The 13,867-nt window shown below is 29.6% G+C and overlaps 1 protein-coding gene across 1 annotated transcript; it reads right to left on the bottom strand.

Moving 5' to 3' along the window:
* Window positions 356–8,376, bottom strand: LOC109327921 (sulfate transporter 2.1-like). Its single transcript, XM_019561099.1, has 13 exons — window positions 7,880–8,376; window positions 7,684–7,732; window positions 7,383–7,590; window positions 6,977–7,151; window positions 6,213–6,278; window positions 5,903–6,133; window positions 5,411–5,537; window positions 4,452–4,738; window positions 2,641–2,834; window positions 2,323–2,411; window positions 1,501–1,577; window positions 619–759; window positions 356–588 (listed from the first exon to the last, which is right to left on the bottom strand). The coding sequence occupies exons 1-12, from the start codon at window positions 8,216–8,218 to the stop codon at window positions 634–636; spliced, it is 1,968 nt and encodes a 655-aa protein (XP_019416644.1). The 5' UTR covers window positions 8,219–8,376; the 3' UTR covers window positions 356–588; window positions 619–633.

Below are 13,867 nucleotides of genomic sequence, written 5' to 3'. Positions count from 1 at the left end.
TAATTAGATTTCAAAATATAGCAATGGATTATTAATAATCATGCGCACTACATCTAAACTATTCATGTTAATAAAAGGTTGATTAATTAATCAACACTAACATAAAGCACTTTCCACCTAATATACACATGCAACAATATCAAATAGTTATTTTCAACTCGTTGGTCTAGTGGTGTAAGACCCTATTAAAAATACATGATGATAAAAAAGTCAAGAGTTCGATTCCTAGAAATAACACTTGTTGAAAGAGATAGTTGTATAATCTGAAAATGATTAGTTCCTTACTTAACAAAGATAAGAAAATATCTTTAATACTACCAAAAATAATAATTATTTTTTTGTCACATATATTGATACAATAAGAAACTCACAAGACATTAATTTCCAACAAGAATTACAAGGTAAGGACTTATTATTCTAATGTCCCATTAACATTATTTTGTACATAACGTACCATGGGTTTGGAAATTCAAGATACAAGCCAACATCACAAGTAACATAATCATTATTATTTTCCCACAAGACTAATAGATATTAGATATAGTTTTTATTTATTTATGACACACATTTGTCCTATATAGTAGATAGAGGTTTTAATAGTTGAATAAGCTAGCTTAGTAGAAATCCAACTTATTAGCACTCAGTTTTGCAGCCAATAGCTTCTTCAACAGTGAGAAAGACCCTGTCACTGATTTTGGTGATAAAGTTTGAAACTTTTAGCTTGTGAATCACTTGCCACCTAGGGTTTGCAATGGCCAACTAAGAAAAAAAAAAAATAAGTCAATAGATTCTTACAAGAGATGAAAACATAAAAATGTTTTAAAGATTCTAAAAATATAATTTTCATATTGAAAAATGATGTATTTAAAAATTTTAAAGTTATAAATTTTAATACAAATTTGAATTCATTAATGATACTCGGCACTAATTAACAAAAATAATTCAAATAATTTTGTTTGTGAAGTTCTAGAGTTATTATATTGACTATTGAGTGGCTCAAGATGAATTATTCCAAACGAATTCAAATGGTTGATTACTAAATAAATTCACATGATTTCAATTTATTAATACATCATTAATAGTTTTTGATTGAAATTATTGATGAGAGATAAATAACGTGTTGGTCAAGTGATGCAATATTCTACTAGATTCAGAGATAGATTAAAAGGTAAAAAATTTAATTTATAGAAGTGATACTTGATTGGAGAGACATTCACATACCACAAAAAAAATTAGTTTCTTACCAATAAGACGAGGATATACCATTTTTTGCATATTCCTAACCCATTTGGATTATTAGTGAACAATTTCATTATACACCCAAGTACATGGTTACACTACTTCTTGAAACTAATAAAAAGTTAATAGTGTATTTATGTATCATCCAATTCCTAAACTACCTATAAAATTAAGGATAAACTTTATTTTTATCATTTTCAATTTAAAAGTGCAACATATAATCAACCTTTTATACACATAACTAAAACAAAATGAAGTTACCTGCTTCCCATGTGAAGACAAACTCTTGTGCAGTTCCTCTAGAGAAGCAATTCCAGAGGTGTCAATATTCACCAAATCTATCACAAGATAATGTCATTAATCAATAGAAGCAACATCCTAATATTCTAAGTACTCCTCTAACATGCACCTCACAAATTTCCAATGTTCTAAAAAACAAGTTTGTGGTGCCACTTGTCTAATATATATTAGAGAATAAAATTATCTTATGGTATAAGGATATAAATTATCTTTTTCAGTTACTAAGATCATGACAAATGTCCTATTTGATTATTTTCAATAAAAATATTTCTAAAATTAAACAAAACAATATACATGTAATACTTTTATTGGCCGAAGGAGATAAGTTATCTTATAATACGATGATATACTTTGTTCTCTATATATTATTGACTAGGGCATCCATAGATGAGATGTTGATTTAGTAGTGTAAAGTCTCACTAGATCCTTAAATGTCATACTTGATTAAATATCAAATATTTGATTCCTAGAAGTGATATTTATTTGAAGGGACAATCACATGCGTCGGAAGAGATTAGTTTGTTATTCTCATACTAAAAAAAAGTAAATAAGAGAGAGAAAACATTTCTTAATTTAATAATTCCCTTTTTAATTCCGGTTAAGAATGAAGTCTACTTACTCCAATAATAAATTTTAAACTTGCTCCACATTTTAGCTGTTAATTCTATAAACATCTAATAATTTAGATCTTTCATCTTCTCTTAATTCAGTTTTTTTTTTCTTCCTTTTTTACAGAAAGATTTGAAATTTCATCCATTTGATAAGAGAGTAAGGAAAACTTACTGGAGGTATCAATAATTATGAGGTTGATTTTGCTTCTTGAATTTTTCATGTCACCCTCTGATTCTTCCTGAGTGACCCATTTGACAATCCTAGAAATAAAATAAAAAATGTAGATTAGGTTATACATGTTTTCACATTTACTTCTTGATACACCCAGTTAATTATTTCTCATAATAATAATAATAATATTTATACATGCATTTGCATATGAGATCAAATTAGAGCATAAATATACAGAAAATAAGATGTCAATAATAAATTTAAAAACTGAATAAATATTATAGTAATGAGCAATATGTATATAATATTATTTTGTACCTTTCTCTAACGAAATTGGCATTGGCAAAGCAAAGTAACGCAGATTTAACACGAATTATAACAACCCCTGGAATTTTAGCTGCCATAGGATACTGATACACATCGCAGAACAAATCAGTTCCAGGAAGTTTTCCAAGTGTTTCTATTCCAGGTCGAATTGAAATTATAACAATCTTTGCAAATGATATTGTCACCTGCAAATAAAGATAACCCAATTTTTTTATTTTTGTTACTATATATATTGGGGAAGTATGTGCATGCTTGTAGTAGAAAATGTTATAGAATAATTAGGGATAGTATTACCCCAAAAGTTAATGATTTTTGAGTCATATTATTTAATATATAATTATAAAATAATACAAAACACAATATATATATAAAATATTTAATTAAAAAATAAATTTATAAATATACGAGTATCTCATGGGTCGAGTATCATAATACTCATTTACACATATAAGCTATTTTTATGGGCAGCCGTTATAATAAGTATTTTAGAGGGTACCCACAAGAATGTATATCTGACCCAACATGGAGGTAGGTTTGGATATTAGGCTAAAATATTTGATCTTAACCCTAGCTCAGAAGCTAACTTATAGGATAAGATTGTCCAAAATATAATAAATGATCATTATTTTAAATTGTGCACTGAAACACATGATGCAGTGATAATATTGTGATTGTGATAATTGTTGCAATCGCATGAAAACGCAATTAAGTTGCATCAGCTAATCCGCGATGAACTATATACATTTGAGTTACATCAGGTCGAGACAACGCAATGATTACATTCAACATCATAATTATCGCAATTACAATAACCACAACTATGATCATGGTCGATACAACAACAATTTAAAACACATATACCGGCAAATATTATTCCCAGATATGGGGCACCACTTAGTGATTTTGAAAACTTTAAGAAAACCCTTGGCAGTATACAGAAGCACTTCGACCTGTCATACCCTAAAGTGTTAGTGATCTGTTGAAAACTTTTCATATATCTTAGTCAAATGATTGCAACCCTAGCTATGAACATCACTCCAAACAGGATTTCTTAGGTGGCTTTAATTTTCAACATATATAAATGCATCAATCCCAACTAGAGACAGTGGAGTTTTTCAACGATGCATATCCATTTTGCATCACACTTAGTGCAAAATATGTTGGTCCAGTAGAATAATGGAAAAAGTTAGGACCATTTCATCATCACCATCATTTTGAGTAGTTCATTAATTTCTAATTTTGGCTAAAGAAAACATACCTAAAAAATAACAGAACTAGGTTCAAAATAATACATATTCGCTGGCTGTGTTGTCCCATTCACAAAAATGGTTGAAAAACTATTGAAACTGTCATTTATCTAGCGAGTGAAAATGGGGTGTAAAGATTCTGGTGTTGACTCAACGAGAATATAGAAAATAAAAAATGAGAGGTATTTTCAAAAATAAAATAAAGCATATATAATTTAATAATATAATGATGTTTTTATTTGACAAATGATGTTTGTTCTTTTAAGGGGAGAGACTCTAGTGGCCATAATTTGAATCAAAAACTCATACTTTATGTTCCATAATTCTATCAGCTATAAAAATTCATAATGCTTGTATAAGAATCATATGGTTAGCAAGTCGCAATTTTGCGGTTGTGACTATTGTGGCGATTGTGAAATACATCGAACAAGATTAGTTGTATTAGACCGCAATGGTTCAAATGCAATCATAATTATAATTAAATTTATGACACAATTATAACCATAATTTAAAACTTCGGAATAAGAAGTTAGAAGAAATTTAGAAAGTAGTTACCGCAACAATTAGACCGATCTCGACCGATGCAAAGAGTACACCAAAGAAAGCACCAGAGCAAGCTAGAAAATCAAGCTTATCAACCTTCCAAATTTTGTAAGCTTCATTAACATCTATGAGTCCTGGGAGAGCAGAGAGGATTATTGAAGCAATAATTGCAGTTGGGGTATAATACAATAGCTTTGTCAAAAACTGCAGTGATATTAGAACTGTGATGGCCATCACAATGTTTGATACTAAAGTTTCACAACCAGCTGCATAATTAACTGCGGTGCGTGAGAATGAACCTGCAACAAAACAAGGTGCTTCATCAATATCAAAACAAGATATATACGCGAATCAGGATCCTCTTCAGTATTAGAGATCGAGATTAAAGAAGTATATAAAAGCAAAAAATAAAAATAGGATGATGTGAAACTTTTATATTATAATGTATTTATATATACTATAGAAGATACTTAGGAAGTGATAAATAAATACAATTTAAATATAAGTTTTAAGACTTATATTAAAAATAATATGAAGCATAATTTGGGAAATGGAGTATACTATACTGGTGTCACTTTCCCAAAGCACCTTCATTGATGTCAGATAAAAATGGTTCCACCAAAAGGGATTGGAATAAAACTTAATGGATTAAGAAAAGCTATCTGACCTAAACTTCATTGGTCAAATAAAAATCATTCTGTCTCACCATATAAAAAGTATGTATTAACTTATTTTTCTTTTCCAATATGAAGATGTAAAGAACAATATGTCATGGATCAATTAATTAGTTTAATGCTACTGGAATAAAAAAAAATATTAGTTTAGTATATTGTTGTTGTGGTTTCCAAAAGCAGCACTTAGAAAAATAATTGAGTATAAGTAATCTCATATGTCCTATAATTTTGTCCTTTTTAGCACTACTATTAATTTAGAATTAGGTATATATACTTTGATAAAATAATTTATTATACCAGTAGCAACATAGCAAGAGGTGAAAGATCCAATGATGTTGGTTAAACCTATTGACACCATTTCCCTGTTCCCTTCAAGTTGGTATCCTTTTATGGATGCAAATGATCGTCCAACAGCAACAGATTCCTGTTATGGAAAACACACCAAGTTGTATATTAAGATGAACAAAAACAATAACATATAAAGTAAATACTCATTTCAGTCCTTTAAGTTTTTCGATTTTAACGGTTTCGTATCTCAAAAATTGAAAAACCCAATATATTCTCCAAAAATTTTAAACATGGGTCAAATTAGTTTTTGTTAAGGTTAAATTAGTCTCTATCACGTGTTATAAACTCATGCTAAAAATGATTAACTTGATCAGTATTTGAACTTTTTGATGATCATTTTGACTTTTTCAAAATGTCGAAAAACATGAGGGACTAAAATGAATATTTCAAACATTAACTCAACCTATAGGGTTTGCTTATATAATTGGCTATTATACTCACAGTAAGGGCAACAATAGCAACAACTAGTCCAATTTTGGCAACTTCTCCAACATAGGGATTGTTGAAATCTAACTGATGAATAGAGCTTGGATTTAATCCTCCTTTTACATGTTTCACAATTTTAACTCCATCTTTATCAGCATGGCTCAGATAAACAGCTACAGTTGATAGTATAATAGATATAAGTGGAGAGATTGATGCCAACCAAAACATCTTCTTCTTCTTTTTACCCTGAATTATATTGTTCATCAATTTTAAGGAAATAAATTCATACCATAAGTTATTCTAATAGTTCAGTTGTATCACTCACCAGAATTCTAGTTGTTAGTATGAACACCAAGAAGGAGCATCCGAGGATAAAATTACGAGGGTTCCACTGTAATTAAACACACATGATAACATTAATATAATGAAACTATAGTTCTTGCAATTCTTATTAATTACATCTATATATTTTGATAATTAATCCAATTTTGGCACATTCTCCCAAGTAGATGTTGAGTTTATTCAAGTGTCGAGTCTTACGTTGAATATAAGAGAATGAATACAGAGTTAATAAGTTGAAAAAACTCATGAAACCTTTGTCTTTAAGGTTTTAGTTCAAGAAGTGATGTCTCGTGGTTATTTACTCTTTCCATACTCCCGTGACAATGGAACTTGTCGGATGGTTTGGGACTCATCAATCATAGTCAGGTCCAAATGTGTTAGGACTTGTGGTTGGCCCCAAAACTGTCTTTATTCTTAATTTCCCATAAGCTCCCAACTTATAGGAAAATAAGTGTTGAACATATATATGATACAAATATAAATGAAGTAGGTGAATAAATAATATGTATAACTATAACTATTCAAAAATAGAAAGTAAATGGAGAGGGAAAGGGATGGGGATCACGTGTCTCCATTTATGTCTTACTTGGTGTACTAAACCAATTAGAAAACTTCATTTATTTAAAATGAAAAATTATAAAAATAGAAATTAATATTTTAATATTATTTTGTGAAGTTTGATTAGTTCGAGACAGGGAAAAAGGAAAATTATAGGACAAGTGATCCATGTCGGACGAAAGTACATACAGGATCATGAAATGATTCCCAGACAGCCTTCATGACAGAGATTATGTCAGTTTTGGTTGTAAAATGAGTGATTCCTAACAGTCCTTTCAATTGTTGAAGGCCAATCACAATAGCTGCTCCAGCCACAAATCCAACAATAGCAGCATGGGATAGGAAATCCACAAGGAAACCCAACCTGTTAGTTGGAATGGTGAAAATAGTCAGAAAAAATAACTCACATAAGTATTTATCATAAGCCATATGAATGATTTGTAGGGTATATCAGGCATATTTATAATATATAGAGAAAACAATAGTGTTATCTACATACAATTCTAACAGCTTTGACATAACTTTTGATTAAAATACTAAGACTCTAGTTTATAAAATAATGAAAGGAGAATTTGGTTATATAAATAAGTTTGACCTGAAAAGTCCAAATGCAGTTTGAAAGATGCCAGCAAATAGAGTTGCAAGCAAAATGAGCTTTGTATAAGCCAATGGATTAGTGGTAGGGTCTACTAATTTCTGAACCATTGATGATAACAGCAATGAAACAACTGCTACAGGACCAATTGCTATCTCTCTTGAAGTTCCCATCACAGCATAGATAAGTGGTGGTACAACACTTGTATCTAATAATAATACCAATTTCAAGTACTCAATTAATTAATATAACCTTAAAACTTACAATAATAGTGAAGTATAAAGAAAAAAAGGTAGCTTACAAAGGCCATATTGAGGATCAAGGTGTGCCAAGGTTGCATATCCAATGCTCTACATTGAAATTGATCATGAAACAAACACTAATAGAGTTAAATACTTTTCTTATCTTAAAACACTTTAAACCAAGCAAAGTACTTAAACCAATGTTGGTATTAGTGGAAAATATTAAGTGATAGCTTATTTACTAGAACTAGTTACCTGAGGAATACAAAGACTTGCAATAGTGAGTCCAGCAAGGAAATCTTTCCTGAGTTTAGCTATAGTGTAACTTCTGCCCCAACCAAGAATAGGAAAAATTCCTTGCAAAACTGAAAACATAAGTGTGGTGCAAGATTGATCTGTCATAGAGAAAAACCTATCTCTAACCCTAGAGATAGTTTTTACAACAGAATCTGCAACAACATGTAAAGGACTTGGGGGCTCAGGAGCATTAAGTACCCACTGAGACCTCACAATTGTGTCCTGTAATGAGTTCTTCTGATCAATGTCTACCTGCATATGCTCAGATTTGCAGGTACCCATGTTTGAAGAAGCCATAATGAAGTGTTTGGGAGAACTTCTTCTCTTGAAATTTCACTATACTCTCATCAAAGTTAAGCTTATTTACTTACCTGTGAAGTGCTGGCTATGAAGTTGAAGGACTTAAGGTTAGAAAGGACCTTAATATAGTGCAACAAAAAGGGTATGTTGGGAATTTGAGATTGAAGAGAACAAATAAAAAATTGTAATAATTGACATATACACATACATCATGTATATACTATTGGGAAGATGGAATCACTTGAGTCATTTTTTTCAGTTATACCACATTTCAAAGTGGATGATACTATTTTTCATTAAAAAAACTCTATTTCTGTCTCTGTAGTGGAAAGGGAGAGACTAATTGTTTTTAGGAGTTCTGATACACTTCGGAGAGACAAATACTTCAAAAAATAAAAGAGAAATACAATTTTTAACGACATATTTATCCTTTTAATTACAATTAAATTATACTTTTGTCATTAAAAACAAAGAAAAATACATACACTTCAAGTATTATCTCTGTTATTGACGAGTCACGTACCATACAATAATAAACAAAAGATAATACATAATAAATTTTATCCAATTATTTATTATGAAAGTAAATTTTTATCATTAAAAACAAAACACAAACATGCCTCTTATTATACTTTATATATTCCTAATATAATGTTTAAAAAACTCAATGGCCTTGTAACTTATTTTATTATACTTTTATGGATATATCTTCATCTTATACTCACATTTTTTTTTATGTATTTTATATATTCCTTATATCTCTTTTCAGTTTTCACATAATGCATCGACCTTCCTTTATACTCATCTCTCTCTCCAGTACTCAATATAATGACACATTAATTATTTGTTTGTTCTAAAAAGTATAAAAATTATTATAGTTAAATATGTTGATAAAATTTTCTTTTTTCCTTTTTCCTTTTGGAACACAATGAACTAGATGAAAGGTAATTATATTAAGGAAGTTAGAAAAAATAATTTATTATAGACAATATTTTCATTGTGTCCAATAATAATAATTCTACTTCTTTTAGTTACATGGAATTTTCTTAATAATACAACATCTCCCATGATAAAATAAAAATTTCTGGTTTTTCATATGTCATTATAAATATTTTTAATTCAATAAAAAAATTATTAGAACTCAACCTAATTAGGTCTAATCGATATATGAGTAGACTTTGGTAGTGAAATATACTTAAATATGTCACTCATTATTTTGGATAGGAGAATAAAATATTTTATGATAAGTTATCTTATTCCAAAACTAAAATTATGATATGTATTATATTTAACAATTTTCTATAAAATTATTTCTAAAAACTAAAAATATAAGATATATATCCTGATTTTAATAACTGAATAAAACAATTTATCTTTGCATATAATGAAATACTTATGTAAATAGACCAACCATCATGCCTAGAGGTTCAAATTTTCCTACTTGGAAATGAGTTTCTTCTTCGGAAACTCAACATGATCTTGAAAAGAGTTACTCCAAACCACACTAGACTCATGACTCTCCAAAATATATCTTATTTAAATATAACTGCACCTGAATAGAAATGGCTTATGTCTACCTTTCAGGCACATTCAGTAGCATTAGTCTAGTGTTATAGATCAAAAAGTTAATAATTCGATTCCTAATAATAATATTTATTGGGAACGATAACCACATATCTTAAAAGAGATTAATTCCTTAACAATTAGGTAAGGAATACCTTGATAAGAGAAAAAAACCTTAAGTAATGACTCCATAAATCCTTTTCTAATGTAGTGTGCAATTGAAGTAAATTTTTGAAGTTAAGATGTTTAACTGATGGTCCTCTAATTAAATCATATATTAGTAAAGTTATATATATATTTTTATTAACTGATGGTCCTCTAATTAAATCATACCATCATTAATGTTGAAAAAATAATAATAAAAAATAATTACTTTTATATATGCCATTTGTTGAAAGAAAATGTGTCATTTAGTTGTAGATCATTTTTAGAAGTATAAACAAATGTATTAGTGATATATTTGACTCTAGATATTAACATCTTTTATAAAAATTAAGTCATTTTTATTAAAATTTAATTTTAAAGGAAAATCAATTAGTATGACAAATATAGTTTAATTGAAAAATCGACAAATATGATTGGTTTTGACTATTATGATTGTGTCATACTGGTATGTGGATCAATTGTAGTGCCATATTGGTATGTGGATGAGTGGATCGGTTGACCAATTGAACCGGCTGATTAATACAACCTTATTTTTTTATTCATGTGCTATAGGGGAATCAAGTATACTATTTCCAATTTGTTTGTCTCAATCCCTATTCAAGTCACTACTACAACTTGCTTCCCACATCAATTCCCCACCCTTTTCAATTTCAAAAGTTTGCCGCATAAAGAGGTGTGTAATTATTTAAAACTGGAAATTAAGATCTTTGAAAAATTAGTTAATTGACTAGTTCGGGATATACTTGAAATTATTTATATACATGAAGAGGTGTGTAATTATTTAAATACTTGAAATTATGATTTTATCTTAATTACTATTATTCTTATAGAAACTAAAAGATAAAATGAACATAGATCCCACATGTATTAACACTTTAGCTAGGTTTTTCAAGCTGATCAAACTAAGATTTAGTGATGAAAAAGGCACAGAATCTTTATGTTGTAATATGGTTTCAGAATTTATACTAGGTACAATTTATTCCCCTCATGACCTAAGGTATCCAAATGTCAACGCTACAGGTAAGATATTAGAAATAGACAAATTGAATAAAATAATGAATGCATTAATTAGCTTATCAAAGATTAAAATGAAGATTTTACATTAAGGAGAAGCCAAACCTCTGCTCTTAAGAATAAAAGAAAAATAATTTTTCATTACCATATGGTAAGGATCCTAATCTCTTTTGGAATACGTGGTTGTTCCTCCTAGTTTTGTTACAACATATTTAATAGCGCTTTTGTGGCACTTTTTATGTGAAGGCAGTAGTATACAATTTTATATTCAACAACGTTTTTTGTAATGCAGTAGAAAGTAGATATTTAACAGCGTTCACTGAAGCAAGCGTTGCTAAATATCTACTTTATAAATAAGACAATATCTCGTACAACATTCTATCAAACACATGACAAACATGTTCAACTCTACCACATTTACAATAGATTTGTTAAATCACCAACGACTTCAACTACATTCAACCTTAACATATTCCAATATTATAAAATAACATATGAGTAATGAGATCTTACACAAATTGTTCATTTATTCTCCTCCAATGTTCACCATAGCCAAAAACCTAGAACATCATAGCTGCATAACTTCACAACAAATGAAAATCACATTATTAGTGAATAGAGAAATAAATGAGCTAAAATAAGATAACGATTTACCTTATGTTTGAAGAGAAAAACCAAAAACCGATAACTTCACCATAGCTGCATAACTTTACAACAAATAAAAATCACACTATTAGTGAAGATAGAAATAAATGAGCTAAAATAAGATAACGATTTACCTTATGCTTGAAGAGAAAAACCAAAAATCGATAACTTGCTTGAAGAGAGAAACTAAAAACAAAAGAGAAAAAAATGTAACTCATGGAGAAGAAGAAAAGTAAGAGAAATAATAAACTAAGTGATATATATTATTGTGTGAGGTTTTGTTTTTGAATTTGAAAAGATTATCGCTCACTAAAACAAGTCATTAACAACGTTTATTGAAGAAGTGATGTTAAATATATGAACACCTTTAACAACGCTTATTGAAGAAGTGTTGTTAAATATATAAAGTATCATCTTTAATAACGTTTCCTTCAATAAGCGATGTTAAAGATAACATCTTTAACAACGCTTCCTTCAACAAGCGTTGTTAAAAATAACACATTTAAAAACGCTTATTGAAAAAGTTTTGTTAAATATATGAAGTATGACCTTTAACAATGTTTGCTTCAATAAGCGCTGTTAAAGATAACACATTTAACAGTGTTTGCTTGCTTCAATAAACGCTGTTAATTCTCTTCCGCCTTACATTTAACAGCGTTGAACACATAAGAGATGTTGAATGAGCATTTTTAAATATAAATTCTGGCATAGTGTACCTTTTAATTAATGTTTTTTAAGTCTCAAGTTTTATGCTTAAGGAGGTAGAGTCGAATTAGGTCATCCTAATTTTCAATCAAGGTCGATCGAATGAGTAGTTTACATTGATGATGTTGGATCAGACCACAATTGGGGAGCCTCCAACCATTAGGGAGTTCCACTATTACCGAGACATGAGAAGATTGGAAGTCACAAGTGAGACATCACGTTTTGAACCAAAACCTTAAGACATTAGTTTCATAAACTTTTTTCGCTTATATTTTTTTCATTCATCCTTTCATACCAATGTGAGACGTCACGTTGAATAAACCCAATAATCTCCCTTTCAAGTGTGAGTATCAAACACTTGCCGATCCACTCTTGCTTAAGTCCACTATGTCCCAACTGAGTCATCAGCTTTGATATATACCACTTGTTGACTAGATTGCGACCTAAGAGCCTCCAACCACCGAGGAGTTTCATTGTTACCGAGGTATGGGAAGAATGAAGGCTATTTTCGATCTCTCCAATAGTTCGAAGCTCCCTTGTTATAGTCTAGTCCACCATATGAGATACCCAATTCTTAGACAAGCCGGACAGTCCGAGCCTGATTTTATAACAATGATCCAATGTTTAATCTAAAATACATGTCCCACCAGTATGGAAAATATAATCTTTCTCAACTATTCTTCTCTTCTCTTCCATGACCATTACTGCCTTAGTCTCACCTTCATCATAACTTGGTTGCTTTCATCTAAGAACAATATGGATACACATAAGACATGATGCATTAGTTGAGTTGGTGAAAATTGATTTTTGTCCAATAATATGTTGTGAAATGTAGGTACTTAGAATTAAGAATGAAAGCACCATATGATAAAAGGGAAATTAATGTTCCATACCACAAAAAGGTTATGCAAAAACTGAATAGACAACTTAGTCAATGACATTCATCACTAGCATCTACTATAAGACTACAACAACAACCATGTAAAAGTACTAATTATCAATAATGAACTAACAATAGCACCTAGTCTTAGCCTCTTTGGTCCACAAATTAAGTAATAATACGCACCAACATAGAACTATGTATACATTGAATCTAGACAAGTTTTTGAAGAACACTTTGATTTGAATTAAGACACCCACAAAGAATGGAAGAGAACCAGACAAGTTAATGACATGTAAGTCATAGATGTATGGTGCACAAGGATTACACTAATTAGTGGATTTTGATACTCTTTTCATTAAACAAATGAGTTTGGTCATAAAAATATGACCCATTGTGTTTCATGAATAGTTTCTTCTATTCTATTTTGAGTTGATGTTGCTTTTTGCACGCCTTGTTGCGTTGGTTTAGTTTTTAATTTCTTTAAATCAAAACAACAATGTTAATGGCTGGATGGTTCTACGTTCAAATTACAACATTTGATGTTAATCTAATATTATGATCGTGGTAATAATTATGGTGTGATATTGAATCTCGGGTTAAACCAAATTATATTATAAATAACAAATTTTTTTAACATAAACATCACAATTTGTATCACAATGTTCATTACT

The sequence above is a fragment of the Lupinus angustifolius genome, chromosome LG15 (assembly GCF_001865875.1).
Source record: "Lupinus angustifolius cultivar Tanjil chromosome LG15, LupAngTanjil_v1.0, whole genome shotgun sequence".
Lineage (NCBI taxonomy): Eukaryota > Viridiplantae > Streptophyta > Magnoliopsida > Fabales > Fabaceae > Lupinus > Lupinus angustifolius.
The sequence above is the reverse complement of the archived record's forward strand: the minus strand, read 5'-3'. Positions and strand labels throughout refer to the sequence as shown.